This window comes from Lepus europaeus, chromosome 1, assembly GCF_033115175.1.
Source record: "Lepus europaeus isolate LE1 chromosome 1, mLepTim1.pri, whole genome shotgun sequence".
Taxonomy (NCBI): domain Eukaryota; kingdom Metazoa; phylum Chordata; class Mammalia; order Lagomorpha; family Leporidae; genus Lepus; species Lepus europaeus.
Genome location: NC_084827.1, coordinates 77625966 through 77653478, shown reverse-complemented (window position 1 = coordinate 77653478; position 27513 = coordinate 77625966). Strand labels below are relative to the sequence as shown.

Here is a 27513-nt window from a genome sequence, read left to right as displayed (position 1 = left end):
TCTCAGGCCATTAGCAGAGAGCTGGATCAGAAACGGAGCAGCCAGGACACAAACCAGCACCCATACGGGATGCCGGCATCACAGATGGCAGGTTATCCCACTAGGCCACAACGTCAGCCCTCACTCCCAGCATGGTATTTCACACACTATCTTCTGCATATAACTTACTACTTCCTGCCTAAAACACCTCAACCTTTCTTCTACCCAGGATTTTTTATTATTATTATTATTTATTTATTTGACAGAGAGAGAGAGAGGACAGAGAGAAAGGTCTTCCTTCCATTGGTTCACCCCCGAAATGGCCACTATGGCCGGCACTGTGCTGATCCGAAGCCAGGAGCCAGATGCTTCCTCCTGGTCTCCCACGTGAGTGCAGGGCCCAAGGACATGCAGGCCACAGCAAAGAGCTGGACTGGAAGAGGAGCAACGGGGACTAGAACCTGGTGCCCATATGGGATGCCAGCGCTGCAGGTGGAGGATTAGCTGAGAGCCACAGCGCCAGCCCATGCCCAGGAACTTAGCATAGGTTGTACTGCAGTAACAAATAAGCCCTGAATCTTCACTATCTTACCAAAGTAGATATTTTCTGTTATTTTTATCTCTCTTCTGTTTCTCCTATCACATAAAGTTTAATGCACAGGTTATTCAAGTTTCCTGGAGGGCACTACTCTAACAAAAAACGTAAGGATCCCAATTGCATCATCTTGTAGATTCATCATTTAAAAAACATGATTTCCATATTTTTTTTTGTTTAAAAGGAAAGGGAGAGCAAGAGGGTTACCAAGGATGATTTAAAACTTTAGCTAGAAGCAGCTTACATTACATCTTCCCACATGCCATTGGTCAGACCCTGCAAACGGCTGACATAACTGCAAAAAAGACAGGAAACACTCCCACGTGCCACCAAAGACGGCAAGACAGGAAGACGGGATACAGCTTAGACTGCACCAGGTAGAACTGGTTTCTTTTGTATCTTCTGAAAAAGAAAAGTTTTCTGCTCTCCCACTCTACAAGGAGAATCACTACCCATCTGTTTTTTAGCTTCCAAAATTTGCTGCCTTCCTTCTCAGCTGTCACATATGTTCTCATAATGTTTTTACTTGAGAATTTGTGCCCCTTTTATTCCTTTACTATCATTTAAAATGGTATTCCAAAACACAGCAGAAACAAATGGTTTTGTTCATTTTGCCATCTTTAGCTGGAAACCTGAAAAGTTATATGATCTAAACCTTTGCTTCAGCTACAAAATGATCCAATATATAAATGAATATGTTCCTGTGGAGCCACATCTATTCCCTATAGGGAAAAATACTGATTAGAATACATAAAAAATATATGAGAAAAGTCCCTAATTGTAAAAGTATTTCATTTCTATTAATCTTACTCTAAATTAAGCCATATGTGTATATAGAATTTGATAGCTCCAAAATACACTTTACAGAAAAAAAAATAATTTTTATAGAAGTGAAATTGCATTTTAGAAAGCACTCAGGAAACTCTTAATAAAAACACTAGGCCATTCAATAGCAGTTATTCCAATTATTTCACAACAGCACTGCTATCCATATGGCAGTGCCTTATCCCAACAGCACAGCAACAAGGGAACTGTTGCTTGTAGAGTTTACAAACTCTAATTCAGGGAATGTTTGCAAGATCACAGATGGAAACAGCACCAAGGAAGAAAACATGAATGGAAAAATGAAACAGAACTGGGGTAGGTTTAAAAGACAACAGATTTCAGAAAGCAGACTGAACTTACATCATTGGTTTTGTTGATTTTGACTCTGAAATGGTATTTTTTTTTCTCCTACCAATCAAACTAATAGGAACATTTGGGAAAAAAATTGGGTAGTGATATTGAAATAGAAATACATTCAAATTTCAAGTTTTATCTGAATCACTTACAAACCAGACTAAAAGTGAATAAGCATTGTTACCAAAAGCAATGCAAGATTCAGCACAAACGTATTTCAGTAAGAACAAATTTATAAATGTTTCCTGGAAGATCATTTTTAAAATGTTAACATTATATTAAATTATCAGTTAAAAATATTAGAGATTCCTGAGAAAGTTCAGCTGAATAGTATACGGGTTTCCATTTCAGTATAACCTCTTTTCTTGGCCACCTTAACCTGAGGTAACACGTCTCGTTTGACAAAAATGTTTACCTAAGGTTAGTATTTACAACTAATTGGGAAAATTGCTTGGCATATACTGCTTTTTTTCTATCTAATTCTCGATATAATAAAAGGGCAGTAATAAAATGCCTCTTCATTTCTCATTTGATTTATATAACTCTAAACTTTTCAGTAGGTAATAAACATAAAGTCATGCAGTAAAGCTAAAATAGCAATCTGAAATCTTGTTTTAAATACGCTGTTCAGTTTCTTCTGTGAAGAGAGATTGTTCTGAAGATATAGACATAAGCACACAGATATACTGAGATATTAAATTCCTGAGACGGAATATCCTTGAGTGTGATGCTATATCAAGACAGAATGTGTTTAGTATTATAATCATTTCCTGCCACCAGAAAACATTATTCAACAGAGATTTAAAATGCAATGAAGGTCTCAGAATAAAACAGGTTTTATCTTCTCCAAATTTCTTAGACAGAGTACTAAGAATGATATGCAGCTCCATATCTGTGGGCGTGCGTGTAACGGGTAAGAGGAAAGCAATACAAGCAATCATCTGAAGGGCGGGCTTACACTTTCATTTTATACAGGACAAAACTGAGGCCCAAAAAAGATAAGCGAAAAGTTGTGGAATGGACAAGATGCAAATTAAATCATCCTGCCTTGTAGCTGATGCTACATCTACAGTTAAAACATGTGGGAGCTCTGCACATTACAGAATCAAATCTGTATGTTGCCAGACTTACACTAGACATTCAAGGCCTATCTTCACTTCCATGACACTTGCATGGCTCTGTAATTCCCTTATCACTCCTAACCAAAAAGATATCAGCAGGGAGAGGAAACAGAGGCACACAAACTCCTTGTATTCCCCTTCCTGGAGACGAAAGGGAAACACATACACCTTCCAATCACATGTCAGCAGAAAAAATTCTAACAGATTTACCATTATGGACACAAGCCAGCAGGTACGGAAAGCAAAGAAGAGTCCAAAAGGATCCCAGGACAAGCACTAGAGATGAGCAGAATTCTTAGATAAAGCACAAACAAAATCACTTCCAGAAAACATCGAAATACATAATACACGTCAGAACTTAGCAGTTCTATCACCGAAAGCATACAGTCTTGAAAGCGTGTAGGACTCAGGGTTGGTGCTGTGGTACAGCAGTTTAGGCTGCTGCCTGCAGCACTGGCAGCCCATATGAGCACTCTTTTGGGGCTGGCTGCTCTGTTTCTGATCCAGCTCCTGGTTAATGTGGCTGGGTAATCAGCAAAGGATGGCCCTAGTGCTTGAGCCCCATGGAAGACCCATATGATTTTCCTGGCTCCTGGCTTCAGTCTAGCCTAGCCTTGGCCAATGCATTCATTTGGGATGTGAACCAGCTGGTAGAAGACCTCTCTCTTCTCTCCCCCTCTCTATCTGCCTCCTTGCCCCCCCCTCCATATAACTCTGACATTCAAATAAACAGTAAATCTTTAAAAATAAAATAATAAAAAGAAAGCATATGGAACTGTAAGTGGCTTTCTTGGTGAGTCATTCCACTAGGGGATAACAAGATATAAAAAGAAAAGCTACAGCTAGTAGTCTTTAAAGATGAGGCAGTGAATGAGGCAGTTTGAAGACAAAGACACACATAGAGAGAGAGAGACAGAGAGAGAGAAAGTGATATCATAAATAAAAGATCCTGCATAAGTAAAGGGGATACAAGACATACCTGCCTGTCCCAACCAATATCATTAACAACATCCATAAATGTAAATTCATAAAACAGAGCAGAACTAACCAAAGATGGTTTTGAATTGGGAAAATCATTGAAGAAATAAGAATTTTCAATAACAAAGACTACATCCATTAAGAAAAGGGAAAATGTGAAAGATTTTCTGCTAACAAAAAGTCTCTTCCAAATAGAAAAATACACATCAGCAGAAAATAAAAAAAAAAAAGAAAGAAAAGAAACCTGTTACAGCAACACAAGATGTCCAAAAGCAGATTCAAATGAAAGCATAATAGCATTGAAGGAAAGTAGGAGTGGAAGAGGGCACTGGGGAGAGCAAACATAAATAAGTTCAGGTGAAGAAAGAGTAAAGGTCAGAGGACTGGTGCTAAAGCGCAGGGGGTTAAAGCCCCGGCCTGCAGCTCCAGGAGTGCTGGTTTGAGTCCTGGCTACTCCACTTCCGATCCAGCTCCCTGCCAATGCACCTGGGAAAGCATCAGAGGATGTGGAAGACCTGGAAAAAGCTCCTGGCTCCTGGCTTCTGATTGGCCTAGCTTCGGCCATTGCAGACATTTGAGGAGTGAACCAGCGGATGGAAGACCTCTTTCTCTCTCTACCTCTCTGTGTAACTCTGTCTTTCAAATAAATAAAATAAATCTTAAAAAAAAAAAAAAGGTTAGAGAGAGTGTAGGAAATGGAAAATTGATAGGGCAGTCCAACAAATACAATGTCCCTGATAAAGAAGATCATTAATGGTTAAAATTATAATACCACAAATTTTCAAAAATTAAAGGAGACATGAACATATACATCAAAAGGCTATACCATGTAACACAGAAATCTGGAACACAGCATTCAGCTCTGAAAAATATAACAATTGGGGCCTGCACTGTAGTGCAGTGGGTTGGGCTGTCATCTGTGGTGCCGGGCTCCCCTATGAGTGTGGGTTCGAGTCCAAGTTGCTGCCCTATCTATCCAATCCCTGCAGAAAAATGGGCTGGATCCTCCAGCTTAGGAGAGAAGAATTACATGGGCCCCTGTACCCACATGGGAAACCTGGAAGAGGCTTCTGCCTGCCCCAGCCCTGGCCATTGTGGCCATCTGTGGAGTAAACCAGCAAATGAAGAATCTCTCTGTCTCTTCTGTAACTCTGACTTTCAAATAAATAAATATTTTTTAAAAATTTTAAAAAGATGTAACAGCTAAATTATTAAACTTTAAAAATCAAAGAAATAAATCATGTTTTCAGAAAAACCTAATACCTTGAAAGCAAAAAATAAGAAAACAATAACAGACTTCTCAAAAACAATATACAAATCAAAGCTGTGTTTAGTAGTATTTTCAAAGAGAATAAAGAAAAAATGTCAACCAAAAATTCAAAGATTTTGAATTTCCTAAATTCAGGATACATCAGGTATTGTTAATTTCCCCAGGAATCTACTGGAAGTTGAGCTTCATCCAACAAAATGTAATTTGGAAAGCTTTCGCAAAATGACCGAACTTAAGCATTTCAAATATATAATTGTAGAACTAAGACCCTAGTACAATGAAAGTGAGGTCATGAGTAGGAGAATAGTATGCAAATATTACAAGGTAGAAAGGATTCTCCTAAAATATGAAAGAAGAAGAGAAAATGGAGAAAGAAGAATCAAATTATAGGTAGTAAGTGGCAATCATTTAAAACTGACATAACAAACACTGATAAATTAGGTTAGAAATGGTAAGAGTGTTAGGTACTTTGTAAAGTGTTAAATATTAAGGTAACCCTGAAAAATAAATTCAAAAATTCCGAAGTAGTAAAAAATGTGCATTTGAAAAAGTCAAAAGTGGGGCAGGAAGTTGGCCTAGAAGTTAAGATGGCATTTGAGACATCTGCAAAGCATGGATCAGAGTGCCTGAGTTTAAGTCAGAACTCTTCTCCCAATCCCCAGCTTCCTGTTAATGCACATACTGGTAAGAAGTGATGGCTCAAGGACTTGGGACTATCTCACTCATGTGGGAGGCCTGAATTGAGTTAGGGGACTCTGGTTTGATTTGGCTCAGGCAGGGTTGTTGAGGACAGGTGCTGAGTATACCTGTAGATTGGAAATTCTCTGTTTCTGAAATAAATTACATAAATAATTTTAAAAGCTAAATTTTTTATAATAATAAAGATATCAGTAAATACAACATTATAGGATTCCAGTGTGGCTGAATAGGGAAAAGATATACTGCTTTAGACAACTATAAAATAGAAAAAAAGCAGAGAAAGTGCATTCCCAGGAGAGAATTGGAGAGAAATTTACAGCAGAAATTCTGCAAAAGGAAGAAGGATGCCTTGGAGTAGTGTGGAACAGCAACAACCACGGATACCACACATGATCCCTGTCTCTAGGAACTGGAAGACATGCCAACTTTTGGAGAGCAAGGTGAGAGCAGACTGTGGCAGGCTGTGCCACTGCTGATATTGCTGGAGGGAGAACCTTGTGGACTATACCATCTTTGAGTCCAGCCTGGAGGCCCAACATGTTGCAGAGTACCCACCTAATCCAAAGAAAAACATGTTTCTTTCTCCCCATCCCGCCACAAGGGGACCTGGCAACTGGCAGGCAGAATGTGCCATTTTGATACCAGTGGAGGTGGTGGTGGCTCTTGAGTGTGCATGTGATCAGAGCATTTTACCAGAGAGAAAAATCAGTGTTCTCTACTCTGAGTCTGGCTGGGAGGGTTACAGAAGGCTGGGCATCCACTTAGGACTGTGAGGTACTCCCAGGCACTCAACATATCACAGGCTCCAGGAAGGTCTGGACCTCAAACTACCCACAGGAGGCTGGCTCTGGGAGCATGTTTGCTCTCTTTGCAGAATGGACAGGCTAGCAGAACGGAGCAGATCATCTGGGCACTATGACTGTGAAAGCTTTCTCTGCTGTTACTATGGGAACTCTGTGTAAGGTGTAACTGTGTCTCTGAGCAATCACTGTATCTGGCACAAGAGGCTTAAACTCCCTAATTGCCTAGAGTAGGTCATTGCCAAGGGATCAGTGCTCACACCGAAGAAAGTGCAGATCCCTTGTGCAGTTCATGTGGCAGCACAATTGAGTGCTGCACCAACTGTGGGCTAACCCCAAGCACTGACCACCTTGGAAGAGAGGAGATGAGGCTGTAACTATGCCAACAGAGGTAATCAGTGCCTCCCTCTGATGACAATAGAGATCTAGTATGTCCAATTTGGGTGTCATCCTGGATACTCACCCCATACTGGAGCACTGCCCAGAACTCTCAGGTCACACCCAGAACAAACTTCTAGGCATTCATTGAAAGAGCAAACAGAAATCAAAATGGAATAAAAAAAACCTCCTGGAAACAAATGAAGATGACAAAAACCATATAAAAGCTTATGGGATACATCAAAAGCAGTGTTAGCAGGAAAGTTAATAGCAATTGGTGCCTACATCAAGAAATTGGAAAGGTACTAAATAAATGAGCTACCAATACATCTCAAGGATATAGAAAAACAACAAAGTCTACACAAAATTAGGAGTAAAGAAATAATTAAAATTAGAGAATAAACAAAATTGAAACCAAAATAATACAAAACATCAGTGAAATTAAGAGCTGTTTTTTGAATAAATTTTATACACCATTGGCCAAACTACCAAAAAAAAAGACAGAAAAGATCCAAATGAATAAAATCATATGTGAAAAAGGAGATGTGACAATGAATACCACAGAAATAATACAAAAAAAGAACTACCAGAAATTACTACAAACAGCTATATGCCAACAAACTAGAAAATCCAGAAGAAATGGAAAGATTCCTGAACACATAAAATCTACCAAAATTTACAAATGAGCTAAAAGCAATACCTGAATAACAACAAATGGTGTTCAACAACAAATACGTGTTCAACAAATGGTGCTGAGAAAATTGGATCTCTGCAAGCAGAAATATGAAACAGGACCCTTACCATACACCTTATAAAAAATTAACTTACAGTAGATAAAGGATGTAAATCTACAACCTGATACCATCAAATTACTAGAGGATATCATCAGTGAAACTCTGTAAAACATTGGCATAGGCAAAGACTTCTTAGAAAGAACCCAGAAACATTGAAAATAAAGACAAAAATAGACAAATGGGATTATATCAATTTGAGAGAAGCTTCAGCTCAGCAAAGGAAACACACAACAAAAAAGAGGTAACTGAAAGAATGGCTAAAAAGATTTGCAAAGTATGTAACTAATAAATGATTAATGTCCAGAATCTATAAAGAGTTCAAGAAACTCAACAACAACAAAACAAACAGTCCAGTTAAGAAATGGGCAAAGGACATGAACAGGCACTTTTCAACAGAGAAAACTCAAATTGTCAATAGACATGAAAAATTTTCAGGATCACTAGCCATTAGGGAAATGCAAATCAAAACTACAGTGAGGTTTCATCTCATCCAAGTTAGAATGCTAGTGAGGATGTGAGGGAAAAGGTACCCTAATCCACTGTGTTGGGAATGTAAATTAGTACAGCCATTGTGGAAGACAGTATGGAGATAAATCAGAAAGCTGAAAATGGATCTACCTTATCATCCAGCAATCCCACTCCTGGGAATTCACCCAAATGAAATGAAATAGTTATCTGTGCCCCCATGTTCACTAGAGTTCAATTCACAATAGCTATATATCTATATCTATATCTATATCTATATCTATATATACACACACGCATATATGAATACACACACGAACATATAGAGAGAGAGAATGAAACCCTAACTTTTGAAACAAAATGGGAGCAACTGGAAACTGTTATGCTTAGTGAAGTCAGTCAGGCTCAAAAAGACAGATAACATGTTTTCCCTGATCTGTGGTAACTAAAAGAGTACCAAAAAATGTAACGTATAGGAATAAAATTGACATTTAGAGATTCAATGACTATTTATAGCTCTTGTCTCTACTGTTGAGGAACAATGTTTTTCTTCTTACTATTTGTTGAACTCTAACTTAGTCGAGCATTATTCTTATGATTAAGTCAAAGTAGATAACTATAAAAATTGAGAGGGAACTGACAGGAAGGGAGAGGAAGGATCAGAGTGTGGGCGGGAGGGAGGGTAGGGTGGGGTGGGAAGTATCACTATATTCCTAAATCTGTATATATAAAATACATGAAATTTGAAAACTTTAAAAATTAATTAAAATACATTGTACACACTGTAAGCAGTAAATGCAACTTTATACACTTTGTAATTACTACGAGACAATTGAGCCTGAACTTAATAGCTGTATCAATCAATTTCAATAAGGCACTTCATTTATTAACAGAAATCTAATATTTGCATTGACTCATAAGCAAAACCCAACTCAGTGACAATGTTGAATAAAGGATGCATATCTAAAAAGCTAAACTTAAAGGAATGAAAAAAGATTCATCAGGAAAATTGGAATAGTAAGAGTACGTGTCTTGTAATTCTAGATTCAAAGTGAAATTCAAGACAAAAACAGAAGAGATGAATGAGGATACTTTAGAATGTTAAAATCAATACTTCACAATGAAGGGATAGCAGTTTTAGATATTTATATACCAAATAACAATAAAATCTGCAGGAGAAAAAAAAGCACAGTAAATAAAATCCACTAATAATAAAATAATTTAATAACCATTTTCAGTACGAAACAGATCAAGCAGAGAAAAAAGTACTGAAGAATACAAAAAAAAAAAACTAGAGTATAATCAATAAGATACATATAAATAAAAAAATTCACACCAATAAAAGAATGTATCTTCTCAAGTACACAAAGAATATTCACAGATACTGATCATAGATTAGAATATGAAGAAAACATCAGTGGGTTCTATAAAGTAGAATTGTTACAAACAACCCACAGATTACAATGCACTAAAACTGGAAATTAAAAATGAAATAAACAAAAATAATATAATTTTGTTCTACATGGAAATTAAAATAGGTGGCATTAAATAAACTGTGGATAAAAGAACTACCAAAAGAAACTACAGAAATTCTGAAAAAGAATTTTTTCAGTAAGGTAAAACACTACTTACCAGCATATACAGAATCATTTTAAAGCAGTAATCAGAGGAAAATGGAAAGTACTAAACACATACATCAGTGCTAATGAAAATAAATGAATTAAATTCCTTATTCTAAAAGATGAGGAAAGAGCAAAATCTATATAAAGGAAACATGAGTAACTCAAAACATGCAGAAATAAATGAGGTAAAGAACAGAAAAATAGTAAATTAATAAACCAAAGTCTTGTCCAAATTTAACAGGCAAACCACTATTGTAAACAAAAACTAAAGAGAGAAACAACACATGGGTAACAATAAGAAATGGTGCAAGTTAAAACTCCTGATAGCTAACAAAAATCACCAGAGTCTGCATCATGGCAGTAGCAGGTTACAAGATGTCATTCTGTAAGGGCACAGGATCAAGCCCCAGGTGCTCCACTTCTGACCCAGATCCCTGCTAATTTAACTGGGAAGGCAGCAGCAGATGGCCCAAGTGCTTACACCGCTTTCAAATGGGAGACACAGAAGTAGCTTCTGGCTTTGGCCTGGCCCAGGCTGGGCATTGTAGCCATTTTGTGAGTGAATCAATGGATGGAAGATCTCTTTTTTGTCTCTTTCTCTCTGAAGTTCTTTCAAATAAATAAATAAAATATTTGATTAAAAATGGATAGACATCACTGAAAGCGAAACTGAAAACCTAGATGAAATGTCATTTCTTATGTGAATATAGTCTATCAAAATTAACAGCAGCAGGGCCAGAGCTAAGGCATAGTAGGTTAAGCATCTGCCTGCAGCGCCAACATCCCATATAGGCACTGGTTAGTGTCCCACCTGCTCCACTTCTGATCTAGCTCTCTGCTATGGCCTGGGAAAGCAGTGGAAGACAGCCCAATTTCTTGGGCCTCTGCACCCATGTGGGAGACCCAGAGGCTTTGGATGGCCCCAGCCCCAATCGTTGCAGCCATTTGAGGAGTGAACCAGCAGATGGAAGACCTCTCTCTCTCTCTCTCTCTGCCTCTGTAAATGTGTCTTTCAAATAAATAAATCATCTTTTTTAAGAATAATGTGATTATCAACAGAGATAGTTTAAAAAATTCTTCAATTAAATTCAACATCTACTCATAATACAAGTCCTTAAAAAATATAAGAATTGATGTATATTTCCTTCAAATGATTAAATACACAAGTATTCTACCTACCTTATGGTAGGTAGAATAATACCCTCCCCATGGGATCTTTGCCTTAATCCTCACATTCTGTGAGTTATTTTAAATGCTACTTTTCAAATGTGACTAAATAAGGGTATTACAATGACACCATTCCTAGAAAGGAAATCTAGCCATATCTAACAAACTTATATACCTTAAATAATTTTTAAAATGAATTTTTAATACTCTCAAAATTTATTAAACATCAGATGCTTCTTTATAGGAAAAGCATGGTGTATTTAACTAAATAAAGTGGTCTGAGAATTTAAAGTATGTTTAACATGTATCAAATGTTAAAAGACTACATTATAAAGACTATATAATTAAAATTTTAAAAGTCTATATAATTAAAAGACTACAGCAAATGTTTTTTCTATACAAAAATAAAATGAAAACCCTTCCATCTGAATTTTATTCACACAAACAAAAAATATGAATCACTGTTTTACTCATGCAATCTGCCTAGACTTAAACTTTAATTCTTCAACTCAGATATACTTCTACTCTGAAAATAAAATAGAAACAATATGAAACAAAAACTAAATAGACAACTTAATTTTATAAGATATTGTAAAAAGTTAATAATAATACTATCACTGATATCTGAAAAAGAATGAATTAACAGGCAGTGTGACAGCTACTTAAAATCTAATAATGGAACTCTAAGGATATTTTTGTCAAAGCAGAAAAGAAAAATTAATATATGCAATGAAACAATCAAAAACAAGAAAATTTTTAACCCAATAGGCAAATCAATGATGAGGGTGCAGAGTAGCACCTCAAGTAATACAACTGCCTCCCACATTGCAAATTAACTGTCAAGGGCAAATAGCTTGAGGTGATTATCAAAAGTCACAGCAATCAATAAGGCAGCTAGTAAAGGGTATTAATTAAAGCTCTGTGGTGTCCTGGATTAGAAAGTGACTTTCAGCAAAACAAACACTGGGGATTACAGTAAGGAAGTAGGATACATTCTTCCATAGGCAGAACAGAGGCACAGAGACAACAGACTGTCGCTTGTTTCTAGACTACAAGAAGCCTACAGACCTGAAGTTCCAGTATAGAGTAAAAAGGAACTACACTTGAGGACAAACGGAAACAAAGTTCATTGCAGAATACAACAGAAGAATAAAGATACTAACATTTTCCTAAATACATCATCTAATCCATGAAAAGAAAAATGTAATTTTGAGAGATTGTTTTAAGCCTTTCTAGCTAAAATCCTAGAAGACTATGCCAAAACATTTCATCAACTTAGAAATGAGACAACATTGTCAACCACATGATCCATAGATATCAAAAGTAATGATCATTTTTGATGGTCAAAGATAGAAATAGAAAGGTCCTTACTTAACACCCTAGTTCCCTAATAGCCAAATCATTACATGATAGTACATGAATCATTTTATAATCTTTGATGAATAAAGGAAATGGATGTTATAGATTCAATTGAAGAGGAAATCAAGCTGCGACCAGAGACAAGGGAGAGAAACAAGACACCTAAGGAAGGCAAGTGTCCTAGTCTGTTATCTGTATCCCCATTCATACCCCATAGGTGTTGACAGGTCTGGGCAGAAGTCCCAATCTCTGTTCCTCACAGGTGTCAACATGTCAGGGCAGATGTGATAATCTCAATTTTATGTAAACCCCCGTTCAAGTTCCCCATAAGCATAATTTCAAGTTCCTCATAGGTGGTCCTAAATCAAGCAGGCTGCAATCAAACCCACCAATGCTGTCACCATTAAGGCTTGATGCCGACGACCCTATCAGTATTGTCAGAAACCTGGGTTGGACACTCAGTCTTGGGAGGCAATTCCACTGGGCCTGTGGAAGTTAATAAGCTGATCCTCTACTCAGCCTCTGGTGCCTGTTTGAACTAAGGGAACTTTCCCAATCCAGCTCTCTGTAATACCATGGCACAATGTAGAAAGGTGTTTAGGTTCAATGTGCCTTTTAGAATTCAAATGAGGCCATGATAGTGTCTGATTTCCATTTAACAAAAGGAAAATGAACTCTTCTGAGAGCCATTAGAAAATTTGATTCATAAGGCAAATTATTTCCCTAAAAATTGGAGAGACAAACAGGCAGAGACAGAGAATAACAATTTATAGGAGAAAAAAACAGGTGCTGAAATCAGCAACAGAGCCAGAACCAAAACTTAAACTGTGATTGACAAATTAGGGAGGGTTCAGTGTCAGCAAATTTGAGATCTAAAAACTCCAAGCATGCACAGTCCTACTATGGACTACACCTTCAATTTTACTTCTGATGAGCCCTGTCTCTTTCTCACAGAGAACAAGAGAAAATTACCTTTATATTTCCAGCAGGGAAAGGCAAAAGTTGATGCTTTTATTAAAATATATCCATAGAACTGTTTTTCTTCATATGGCCTGCCCTCACTGGAAACCATTTTATCATACCCTAACCAACTGAAATCTAACCAGATTTTAACTTGCATAAGAGAAGGAAAATTCCCAATTCCAGCCCTCTCTAGCTGTCTTGGCTTAACCTAGGTTGAATATGGGAAGAACAAAGAACCATTTATGAAGATCCCAGTACAGACACAGACTCAATAAAATATGAAGACCTAGTCAAAGAACCATAGAAATCATGTTATATTATATGGTTAAAGGGATTTTGCATTGAAAGTTAAAGCCTCTAATCAGTTGGCTTTGTGTTAACCAAAACAGGCTTTGTGGGTTTGATCTAATCAAGTGTGCCCCTTAAAAAGAAGGTTAAAGGGTCAGTGCTATGGCACACTAGGCTAAGCCTCCGTTTGCAGTGCTGTCATCCATCCTATATGGGCACCAGTTCATGTCTCAGCTGCTCCTCTTCCAATCCAGCTCTCTGCTATGGCCTAGGAAAGCAGTAAAAGATGGCAGAAGCACTTGGGCCCCTGCACCCACATAGGAGACTGGGAAGAAGCTTCTGGCTCTTGGCTTTGAATGGGTTCAACTCCGACGATTGCAGCCATCTGGGGGAGTAACCAGCAATTGGAAGACCTCTTTCTCTGTCTTTCCCTCTGTTTTTGCCTCTGTCTTTCAAATAAATAAATAAAATCCTAAAAATAAAAACAAAATTTTAAAGAAGCCTCTATGAAATTTCAAAAACAAAACACAAGAAAAATGCAGCAAGAGAAAAACAAAACAAACTCCAAGTATACCAGGTATACACTTAATACCTATTTACTTTAGCTCCTTTTGCCTAGCACATCATGCACAACTTTTTTTTCAAGAATTTAAAACAACAACAAAAGACAGTTTGGAAAAACAGAGTAAGCATTCAAAATAGACCCGTACATCCAAGATTTGGGGTGTCGTCCTGCTGGGAAACAACTATGATTAATACACTAAAGAAAAATGAGAATTGTACAAAATAGATGGGATATATGAGCAGAAGGATAGAAACCCAAAGACTCAAAAGGAGACGACAGAAATAAAAACCATTCTAACAGAAATACAAAATGTGTTTGATGTCCTCATGAATAGTCTAGATAGAGCCTAGGGGAATATCAGTGAGCTTGAAGAATGTCAATCAAAATTTTGAAGAAACATAGAGAAAAAAAGAATGAAAAATACAGTATCCATGAACTGTGTTACAATTAAAAATCATATGCCAGTCACATAATGGGAATATCAGTAGGAACATAAAGAGAGACAATAATGGAAGAAGTTTTCCAAGAAACAATGCACGAGAATTTACTGAAATTAATGAGACACTAAATTACAGGTCCAAGAAGCTAAGGAAACACCAAATAGCCTCAAAAACCAAAAACATATGTAATCATCTTACATTTAAACTACAGAAGATCAAAAACAAAGAAAAAAGTCTTGAAAGAAGCTGGATGGGTGTGGTATAGGGAGTCACTTTGCCTATAGATAATTAATGATCAGGTGTGAGACATCTCTTCAGAATCCATGCTAGCAAAAACAGAGTGTAGTATAAAAAGAAAAACCTGTAAACCTAAATTCTATAATCAATTAAATTAGCCTTCAGAGTGAAGAGAGTAGTAAAGGCTTTGTCAAACCAAAGTAGAGAGAATTAGTCATCATTAGTCTTGCTTTGCAAATAATGTTCAAAGAAGTTCCTTGGAGAGAAGAAAAATTATAAGATTTGCAACTTGTATCTTTAAAACTACAGATGGATCATTTGAGATAAAAATGTGTGTAATATAACAGTAAAAATAGATTTGGCAATTGTTGATAATGAATAAGTGAAACTCATGACATCCTTGTAGTAACATACGGGAAGGAGAGATTGGGAATACTCTATAATAAGATACTTATTTTCTCTGAAATGTGTAGTGTTATTTGAAAGTAGACTTTCACTAGTCATAAATATACATTTCCAACTCTAGGGAAACCACAGAAAAAGTTGTAAAAATGTATAAATGATGTACTAAGAGAGGAATGAAAAAGAAAAAAATTTACAATTAAAAACACAGAGGACAAAAGAAAAGAGTAAGACAAAAAACGAGCAAAGAACAAGGAAAAGGAATAGAAAATAGTACTATATAGGGAGATATTGATCCAGCTATACTAGTAATCAGTGAGTATTAATGGTCTGAACCCAGCCATTAGAAGACAGATTGGGGTCAGCACTGTGGTGCAGCAAATTAAAACACCACTTAGGACATTGGCATCCCATATTGGAGCAGCAATTCATGTCCTGGCTGCTCCACTTATGATCCAGCTTCCTGCTGATATGCCTGGAAAGGCTGATGATGGCAAAAGTACGTGGGTTCCTGCCACCCATGTGAGATACACAGATGGAATTGCTGGAACCTGGCTTTGCCGTGGACCAACTTTGGCTGGTACAGCCTTAGCAGACAGAAAATAAATCAGTCAGTCTCTCCTTATCCTCTCTCTGTCTCTACCTCTCTAATGCTCTGTATTTCCAATTAATAAAAATACTTTTCAAAAAAATCATTGTCGCAGGAAACAGGAAAATTTATATGGATAGTAAATGGATGGAGGAAGTAAAGAATGCTAACAACAATCAAAATAATGTTGGGCATTTATAATATTTCCAGACAATGGAAAATTTTCATCAAAGAAAATTATGAGGGATTAAGAATGGCATTTTTTTTTTAATTTTTGACAGGCAGAGTGGACAGTAGAGGGAGACAGAGAGAAAGGTCTGCATTTTTGCTGTTGGTTCACCCTCCAATGGCCGCCGCGGCTGGCGCGCGGCGGCCAGCGCACCACGCTGTTCCCATGGCAGGAGCCAGGTGCTTATCCTGGTCTCCCATGGGGTGCAGGGCCCAAGGACTTGGGCCATCCTCCACTGCACTCCCTGGCCACAGCAGAGAGCTGGCCTGGAAGAGGGGCAACCGGGACAGGATCGGTGCCCTGACCGGGACTAGAACCCGGTGTGCCGGCGCCGCAAGGCAGAGGATTAGCCTAGTGAAGAAGGGTATTATATAGTGATACAAACAGAATAATTGTCCAGGAAGATGCGATAATTCTTTTTTTGAAAAATTTTTTGACAGGCAGAGTTAGACAGTGAGAGAGAGAGAGAGAGAGAGAGAGAGAGAGACAAAGGTCTTCCTTCCATTGATTCACCCCCCAAATGGCGGCTACGGCCAGTGCTGCGCCAATCTGAAGCCAGGAGACAGGTGCTTCCTCCTGGTTCCCCATGTGGGTGCAGGGCCCAAGCACTTGGGCCATCCTCCACTGCCTTTCTGGGCCACAGCCGAGAGCGAGAGCTGGACTGGAAGAGGAGTAACCAGGACAGAACCAGTGCCCCAACCAGGACTAGAACCTGGGGTGCTAGCACCATAGGCAGAGGATTAGCCTAGTGAGCCATGGCACTGGCCAGATATGATAATTCTTAATACCTAACCACAGGGTATCAAAATACATGAGGCAAAACTTGATAAAACTGCAAAGAAAAACAAAAGAAGTCACTAACACAACCCCTCTCTATTAGTCATGGATGGATTAATCAGGCAGAAAAACAAAAATACAGTTGGACTAAACAGTTCCATCAGTTGGCTATAACCAACATTTATAGAATGCTGCATCCACCAACAACAGAATATACATGCTTCTCAGGCTCACATCAATAATCACCCAGAGAGATCACATTTCTAGGTCACCAAAATGCCTTAACTATCTAAAAGAAAAGACACCAAATAACAAATGTTCCTAGAATATAATAGAATTAAAGCAGACATCAATAACAGAAAGTTAAGTAGAAAACTCTAAAATAATTGGAGATTGAACAATATATACTAAATAACAAAAAGATCAAAGAAGAAATCTCGGCCGGCGCCGTGGCTTAACAGGCTAATCCTCCGCCTTGCGGCGCCGGCACACTGGGTTCTAGTCCCGGTTGGGGCGCCAGACTCTATCCCGGTTGCCCCTCTTCCAGGCCAGCTCTCTGCTATGGCCCAGGAAGGCAGTGGAGGATGGTCCAAGTCCTTGGGCCCTGCACCCACATGGGAGACCAGGAGAAGCACCTGCCTCCTGGCTTCAGATTGGCGAGATGCGCCGGCCGCAGCGGCCATTGGAGGGTGAACCAACGGCAAAAAGGAAGACCTTTCTCTCAGTCTCTCTCTCTCACTATCCACTCTGCCTGTCAAAAATAAAAATAAATAAATAAATAAATAAATAAAAATAAAAGCTTTAAAAAAAAAAGAAGAAATCTCATGAGAAGCAGAAAAAAATATTTTACTTACCAAACTTGTGGGATGCAGAGAAAACAGTGCTTATAGGGCAAGTCAGAGCTCTGAATATATATATTAGAAATTAAGAAAGACCTAAAATCAGTAATCTAAGCTTCCACCTTAGGTAACTAAAAAAAAAGATTATGAAATCCAAAGTAAACAGAAGAAAAACTGAATGAAATAGTAATAATAATATTTAATTTTATATTATGGTTGTTCCTAAATAACCCTTCAGGATGCTAAACTCTGGACAAGCTCAAGTCCCTTACATAAAATAGCATAGTATTTGCATATATATATATATATATATATATCCTCTTATTTCACATCTCTAGATTACTTAGAATACATAATACAATGTGCATGTTGTGTAAATAATTTCTACATTATGTTGTTAAGACCCATCACATCAAAAGCTAGAAAAGGAAAATCTTATAATCAGATCAATAGGTACAGAAGAAATATCATATAAAACACAATAACTATTCATGATTTTAAAAATCAGCAAATTAGAGCCGGCATTGTGTCGTAGTGGATTAAGCTGCTGCCTTCAGCATGGGCATCCACATAGGATGTTCTGAGTTAGAGTTCTGGCTGCTCCACTTTCAATCCAGCTTCCTGTTAATGTGCCTGGGAACTCAGTAGAAGATGGTCCAAGTGCCTGGGCACCTGCACCCATGTGGGAGATGCAGAAGAAGCTCCTGGCTCCTGGCTTTAGCCTGGTTCAACAGAGGCCATTGTAGTCATTTGGGGAGTAAACTAGAAGATATGGAAGGTTTCTCTCTTTCTTTCTCTTTCTCTCTCTCTCTCTGTAACTCTTTACAATAAACAAATCTTTTTAAAAAGTCAGTAAACTGTGAATAGAGACTTCCTTGAATTAACAAAGAACATCTACCAAAGAGGAGGAGGAAAAGAAAAACTACAGTTAACAATTTGCATAATACTCAGAGGCTAGATGCCAGTACAAGATAAGGATAGCCTCTCTCAGATCCTATTTAACAATGCATGCAAGTCCTAGCTAATGCAATAAGACAAAAAAATCAAGTTACACATATTCAGATAAGAAAGACAAATATACAACTGAGGGTTTCAGCAGATGACAGCTCTGTCTATGGAAACAATTCCAAAGAATCAGGAACAATAAAAATCCCTGGAACTTTGTAAGATAATGTAATCAGACAGCAGCATTAATTGCTAAACCAATTGTTTTCTTCTATATCAGCAGTGAACAAATGGAATATGAAATTAAAAAATTCCACTTATATTAGCACCAAAAAATCGGGTATATAATCTAACACAAGATGCCCAAGCCTCTTATGAAAAAAACCCCTCAAAACTCTGATAAAATATATCAAAGATCTAAATAAATAGAATTCCCATATACATAGACAGTAAGTCAATATTATCAACTTGCTACTTATTCCAAAATTGTCTATGCCAGTCTAAATCATATTATTTTTGTATATATCAACAAGCTGATTCAAAAGTATACATGGAAAGACAAAAGACCATGAAACCCAATGCATTATTGTAGAACACATTCAAAGTTGACACTAGTCTACTTCCAGACATTACAAAATCACATTGCTCAAAATACCATGCTATTGACAAAGAATAGATATACAGATCAATGAAATAAATAGGAGATATAGAGAAGAACTGGACTTGCCCAAGAAGTCAAGTACTATCTCTCAATAAACAGAATACACAGAAATAAACTTGCACATAGTCAACTGATCTTTGACAAAGAAACATAGGTAGAGCCAGTGCTGTGGTGTAGTAGGTTAAGCCTCCACCTGCGGCACCAGCATCCCATTTGGGTGCCAGTTTGAGTCCTGGCTGCTCCACTTCCAATCCAGCTCCTTGCTGATGGTCTGGGAAAGCATTTGAAAACGGCCGGAGTGCTTGGGTCCCTGCACCTGCGTGGGATACCCTGAAGAAGCCCCTGCTTCCTGGCTTCAGATTGGCTCAATTCTGGCCATTGCAGCCATTGGGGGAGTGAAGAGCTGATGGAAGACCTCTCGCTCTGTCTCTCCCTCTCTCTGTCTGTAACTCTGCCTCTCAAATAGATAAATAAATCCGTTTTTGAAAAAATATAAAATGTTAACAACTGAAAGGGCCTTGCAATGGCTTTAAAAACAGGATAGGTAATTGAATGAAGAAATTTTGGATTTTCAATAAATGATACTGGGAGAACTGGATATCTCATGTAAAACAAATACATAAACAAACAAACAAAAGAACATAGAGGCTGGCCTTGTGACACGGTGTATTAATCTGCCATCTGAAATACGAACACCCCAAACAGGCACCAGTTCATGTCCCAGTTGCTCCACTTCTGATCCAGCTCCCTGCTAATGTGCCTGGAAAAGCAGTGGAGGATGGGCAGAATATTTGGCCTGTGTAGCCACATGGGAGTCTTGGATGAAACTCCTGGTTCCCAGCTTCTGCCTGGCCCAGCCCTGGCAGTTGTGGCCATTTGGGAAGTGAACAGAAGATGGAAATTCTCTCTCTCTCTCTCTCTCTCTCTCCCACTTTCTCAGTAACTCTGCCTTTCTAATAAACAAATACATCTTTAAAAAAATAAGAAAATAATATAGGACCCAGCATTGCACTACCATCAGTTAAGTTACTGTGGGCAACAGCAGCATCCCTTATGAGCATTCTTTCAAGTCCTGGGTGCTCTATGTCTGACCCAGCTCCCTGCTAATGCACCTGGGAAAGCACCTGAAGATGGCCTGAGAGCTTCAGTTCCTGCCACCCACTTGGGAGACCTGGATGGAGTTCTGGGTTTCTGGGTACAGCCTGGATCAGCACTGGTTGTTGTAGTCATTTGGGGAGTAAACTGGCAGAGGGATAACGCCTCTCTCCCTTTCTCTCTCCTTCTCCCTCCCCCAGCCCACACAACTCTGCCTTTCAAATAAAAAAAAATTATCTTTTTTAAAAAGTGAGAACAGACCCTAACCTTACACCTTTCACAAAAAATAACTCAAAATGAAACATACACTTAAATATAAAACAAAGAACTATTAAAATCCTAGAAAACAACATAAGAGGAAAATCAGGTTTTCCTTTAGTTTTGTGATTTGTTTTATATGCAACACAAAAAGAATGATCCCTGAAATAAATATTGAGAACATAGACTTCATTAAAATTAATGACTTCTTCTTTGTGAAAGACATTGTTAAGAAAATGAAATGACAAACCATAGACTGGCAGAAAGTATTTATAGAAAACATACATGAAAAACAATTGTTATCTTAAATTTAAGAATCTACGATAACAATACAAATAATGCAAATAAAAGCAAGCAAATATCAAAACAGATACAACATCAGAGAAGATAAACAGATGACCAAACAAGCATATAAAAAGGTGCTCAACATCATGTATCATTCAGGAATTATAAATTAAAACAGTGAGCTATTGCTGCACACCTATTAAAATCACAAAAATCCAAAACACGGACAACAAATGCTGGCATTGTGTAACAGTAGGAACTCTATCTTTTTACTGGTGGAAACGCAAAATTATGTAGGTACTTTGGAAGATAATTTGCCTATTTTTTAAAAACTTAACAGACCCTTACCATACTGTGCATCAACTGTGCTTCTTGATATTTGCCCAAATGAGTTGAAAACTTATGTTTAGGGAAAAAAATCCGCACATGAATTTTTGTAGCAGCTTTATTCATAATCATCAAACTTGGAAGGAACCAAGATGTCCTCCATGAGGTTGAGTGAATAACAAACTGATATCCAACAATGAAGTAGTATTTAGTGACAAAAATAAATGAGCTATCAAGTCATAGGCAGACTTGGGGAAAATATGAGTTCATATTGCTAAGTAAAAGAAGTCAATCAGGAAATGTTACACATCATATAACTCCATATTGAAAATGCAAAACTATAGAGACAATCAGTAAAATGACCACTAGTTGTCAAGACTTTGGGGGCAGGGGTAAAGAGATCAACATATGGAGCACAAGAGACTTCAAGGACATGAAATTATTCTGTATGATAATGAAATGGTGGATGGTATGTCATCATATATTTGTCAAACCCAGAGAATATACAAACACAAATAGCAAACCTAAAGTAAACTACAGACTTCTGGTGATGACCATATCAATATGGCCTTATCAACTGTAGTAAAGGCACCTATGAATTGAAATTGTGCTTCTTTACAATTCAAATGTTGAAATGCTAACCCACAATGTAGAGGTGAGGGCCTTTGGAAGGTAATTAGATCATGAGGGTGGAGCTCTCATAAATAGATTCATGCACTAATAAGGAGAGACCTGAGGGAATGGACGCTTGGCCTCATGGCTGTCGAAAGTCAGGAAAATGTTATTTGTCTCTAACCCCAGCCTTCCAACCCCTCACAAAGTGAGGACATGGCAGGAAGATGTCACTTTAGAAGACAAGAGGAAAGCCCTTCTTAGGAACCAAATCAACCTTCACCTCGAATGTACACTTGCCAGCCTCTTTACCAGTGGAAATAAACTTCTGTTGTTTGAGCCCTACTCTACAGCGTTGTATGTGCATGTATGTATTTTATTTCATGGGGCTGTAATAGAGCACTGTAGACTGGGGTGTAGGCTGAAAGTCTGGGCTCAGAGCACCAGCACAATAAGATCTGTGTGAGATCTCTCTTAAGGGTTGTAGACTTCAATTCTCATTGTAACCTTACATGGCAAAAAGAAAGTTAGAACATGCTCTTATATCTCTTCTTATAAGAGTACTAATTCCATTTATTGGGCTTTTCCCCTATGGCCTCAGACCTTCCAAAGGCCCCACCTCTTAACACCTAAATGCAACAAAGGAATTCGAAAGAGACAGACATTCACAAGCTAAGACAGCAACACACTAACACAACATGTTACTAACAGGTGAACTGTGTTGGGGATGATGAAGAAGCATATGGGAACTCTATATACTTCTGCTCAATTTCTCAGGAAACCTAAAACTGATCTGCACAATAAATTCTATTTTAAAAGCAGAGAAACACAGATAAAACAAGCACACAGAATAAAACAGAATCTATGGAATGTGACTGCAGCAATACAGCATGGAATATTAACCAAGCAACGTTTTTACAGAATACCATATACACGTTCAATCATATCACCCTAATCATTTGCTTAATCTTTTGGGCTTCATAGAAGTAGGAAATAAAAACCTGCAAATCACTCTTCAATGTACTTGCCAATTGCTTCTGGCATAAATCAGAATGAAGCATCAAAGATAAAATATACTCATTTGTGAAGTCAAATGGAATAAAAAGCAATCATCATATTACTTTGTTCATAAACAGTTGAGGTAGTTTTCTGGGCACCCCGAGAAAGCAGCAACTGATAATAATGATTAATTATAGAGGCGAGCATTATGCTTTTTGGTACTAGTGATAGGCATATTCATTTGGAAAAAAAAACCCAGTAATATACTACTGTTCCAATTTAAGGCCTTCTGGAGGAAATTCAAACAAATATTATTTTCTTTGTTTTTCAGATTTAAGTATCTGAAAGGCAAAGTTACAGAGAGATTGGGAGAGACAGAAAGAGAGGGGTATTTCATCTGTTAGTTCATTCCCCCCAAACGACTGCAACTGAGAAGGCTTGACCAAGCTGAAGACAGGAGCCAGAAGCTCCATTTGAGTCTCCTACATTGGTGGCAGGAATCCAACCATTCAGCCACCCACCATTGCCTCCCCAGGCACACTAGCAGGGAGCTGTATCTGAAGTGGAGCAGCTGAGACTGAAATCAGCACTCACATGGGATTCCTGCCTTGTAGGCTGTAGTTTAACCATCTCACCAAAACAAATACTATTTTGAACACATTTCTATGAATTTATATCAGCCTGCTTTAGGCTACTGCTTTACATTATATATATATATATATATATATATATATATATATATACATAATATATATAATATAAAACATATATAAGTATGTAACATGTATGTCTATTAATAATTTTGAAAATTTATTGTTTTTAGGAGTTTCAATACATTCCCTTTACATATAGATAATGATACTATTGTTAGTTAATTTGTTTTATCAAAGCAATGCCAAAGAAAGCACTCTCGGATTAACTTTATATTACTACTAATAGAAAGCATCAATTATTCATATAAATAAGTCTTCACAAGGGTGAAAACAAAAATCAAGAGCATAACTAATCTTTAATAGCAAATGTTTCAAAGGACAGTAAATAGTGACATAATATATGCCCTTAATTTGAGAGTGAACTAGAGTATTTATCATAATATAGAACTGTTTAGTCTTCCATTACTATTGTAACAAAAGAGCTATTTTATAATTGCTGCTGTCTTGATAAAATACGGAAATATACAACTTACTTGTAAGACTGCACCAGTACTAATCCAAGAACTTAAGAGTACTACCCGTTCTAGACCACAAACTTTCTAATATTTCTAATGGAATCTGAAAAATTGCTGAAATTAAGCTTCTAAAAAGTTCAAACTAAAAACTTAATTAAAATGTTCCCCTTGCATAAAATCTCAAGATGCTTTATAAAATCACCCCATTTTAGGTGAGTTAAGAACACAAGCATTGATGTCCTCTTACCTCATCAGAGCATTTTTTCCATCACTCCTGGTACACCAAACTTGTCGGGTTTGATAACCTATCTCTATGTCCCAGGGCTGAGAATGGTGATGATGTGCTTTGTAACTCTGATGTCTGTAGGTGATTTGCTCATCTGAATCAGAGCTAAAATCCACAGCAGTTCTTCCCGTGAGGTTAATTTCTTTAAGATGAGGCAGTCTACATTTACTCCATGGTCCAACTTTAAGGCTATAGGTATATTCCTCTTCTCCAAGAGGACAGGAAGTGGGAACATCACAGACTCTTGACTCTGTCAGATTTGGACACTGCAGCCCACCATACAGTGGGGGAGCAATGGCCACACGAGTTCTGTGCTGCAGTTTCTTGCCACACCCCTTGCTACACTTGGACCACGGTGAGAACTCAGATACCACACAATCCCGGGGGCAAGGAATGAGGCAGGCTTGCTCTGTGGGGGGCTGAGGGGCAAAATGTTCACAAATTTCATTTGCAACCATGGTTCCGTTCAGCTTCTGAAGACAGCGCACTGTCCGGTGCTGCAGCCCGTGCTGAGCTGTCACACACTCTGCAGTCCGAGGCTTGACTTCTCCTTGGACAAAAGGGACGAGCACACAGTGGTGCCAATCAGATACCTCCCATCGGAAGAGTTCGCTGTGCCAGTCACAGACACGGAAACAGCTTCTCTCCTTTGGGGGCCGGCTGTTCTCATCACAGTTTGACAAGTGACTTGTCCACCCTTCAATGTGAAAACACCACACTGCACGGCTCTGCACTCCTCCAGGCCCACAGTCTCCTGTACACCTTCCCCAGGGACCTACAGATAGAAAAACAGGGGTGTCAGTTACTCAGAGTTTACATTCAGTAACCCAGACGAAAATAGAGGTCAATCAACACACCCAAAGCAGTAGGAAAGTACAAATTTTGGTGAGTTGGAGACATTGTAATTTACGGGTAAGAATGTGAACTCTGAATCAGTTTGCTTTTGTTGAAATTGCCATTCCATTTCTTGCCAGCAATGTAAACCTGGATCAATTTCAAAGTCTTACTTCCTTACCTGTATAATGTAAATGATTATAAAAGCACTGATTTGTAGAGTTGTCCTGAGGATCAATGATACATAACAAATAAATAACACATTTAATAATGACTGTACACTCTATAATTATGATGTTCCAAAGCCTACAACTTTAACCCAAGATTTATACTTTTTAGTTAGACAGTGTTTCATCTAAAAGAGAAGCCCTAAAGCCCAGATTTTAATAAAATAGGATTTTTCATGCTTCCATCCTTCAGTACCTATCTTGAGAAATTCAGAAGATAACCCTATTTTTTTGTCAGGCAGAGTGGACAGTGAGAAAGAGAGACAGAGAGAAAGAGATAACCATATTTTTTAAATAAAACTTGACAAATACCCTAAATATATTTTCATCTTGTAAATAAGTGTGCCCAGTCCGGGTTAGTTCTTGCAAAATGAATTGCATCAGAGAAAACCTCACCCAGGGAAAAAAAGTAAAGTAGTAAAAGAAGCCACAGCACAGAATTTACTGTGGAAATTCTGCCCTTAGGAACCCTGACATATAACCCCTGTGGTTACTGATTGGTACTGTATCCAGGTAAAGCTTCCAGTGTTAGCTTGTAAATGTCAATTCTTTGAATTAATTAGTTTTTGTTAAGTGTCCAAGTAATGGAGAGAGCCATTCATTGATTTTTATCATGTTTTGCATCTAACCTACAGACATACCAGCTGGTCTTACCCAAAAGGTTGATTATTTATCTTTTCACATGAACAAGTAATCACATTTTATGTCAATGGAAAAAATAAATTCTTCCCTTTTATTTTACTTAAATATGTGATCGGAATCTGAAGAGATTTTACCAATTTAACTAGATAACCTCTACCCCATGCAAAGACTGTGACCATCACAAAGGCACATCAGACCTGAGAAGCACATTCGTATACACAGCCAAGATAAACAAGATATATTTCTCTCTACCAAAACTGATCAGCTACCCTACATGCTAGTTAATCACTTCCTGGAAAAGATGTTCATGTGCATCCATTATATATGTAGGAACAACAAACACGTTCACCATCACATGCACTGGGGGAGACACGAATCTATCTCCAGGGAAACAGGTGTCTGCATTGGGACCACATGCTACCCTCTAGTGGATGTTCATTCCAGTTCTTCCTTTCATTACTGCTTTGACGTGTAAACCAGCGTCCGTGAGAGAGGTGGACATAGAAAAGGCTCTCCCCTTCCTTCAGTGCCTGCACACAACAGATTTCCGCTGCAACAGCGGATGGGCATCACTGGAGGTCAGCAGCTTTCACTCGAAGGAAGGCCTTCGGCTCTCCCAGTCACCTACCCTGGCCAGCTGCCCCAGCCTCAACTGCTCAAGGCACAGTGAACATATACAGAGAGTGGTATTCTCAGTATATACCTATCCAATCAACTGCCCTCAAATTTGGTCATTTGTCCCTCAGAAGCTTTTGTGTCGATTAAAGAATGTGAGGAAAGTCAAGTTATTTCTCACTAATCTTACAAGTTAGATAAGATCTTTTAAATGAGTTACATTGAATAGTAACTTACCAATGACCCCTGATCTTCCTTGGGAAATTCCTAATTATTATAATATTTTCTTATTTTAAGTTCTCTACTTTCAAACTAGTGAAGTTAGCTATTTTCTGTTGTTTGAAATCACTAATATTTTAAACCTATTCAGTTAGTATTTTTCTCTTAGCTCTCATACCCTCTGTCTACACAGAATTTTATCAAATGGCAAATTTTTCATAGAAAAAGAGAAAATATTGCACAAATATTAAGAAATTGAAATTACTACTATTATAGATTTATTAGTTTAGCCATTATCTCCTATTTTTAGTTAGTATTTCTTTGGATATGAGTAGAACAAGTAGGTGAGCAATGATTCCCTAGCCCACTTCTCCCCACTCCGCCCTCCAATCCCACTGTAGGCGTGGAATTGGAAGGCAGTAGTCCTTTCAAGGTAAGACACATGCGTGTTTGTAAACACTAGACAGTACATTTAGGAGGGCAGGGTCAATGAGAATTATAGTTCCTCTTCATGGTAAAGCAAATGTTGGGAACCAGCAAAAAACGTGAAAACAGCAGGCAAATGCAAAGTGAACTGTATATGCTTAGAATAAATGGAAAGCAAA

The 27513-nt window shown here is 37.9% G+C and overlaps 1 protein-coding gene across 1 annotated transcript in view; it reads right to left on the bottom strand.

Annotated features, from left to right (window-relative positions):
- THSD7B (thrombospondin type 1 domain containing 7B) overlaps window positions 1-27513 on the bottom strand; it is an 864031-nt gene that overhangs the window by 650307 nt on the left and 186211 nt on the right. Inside the window, exon 2 of the mRNA XM_062199372.1 lies at window positions 24333-25146. Coding sequence (XP_062055356.1) covers window positions 24333-25146 — 814 coding nt within the window. The remainder of the gene's footprint in view (window positions 1-24332; window positions 25147-27513) is intronic.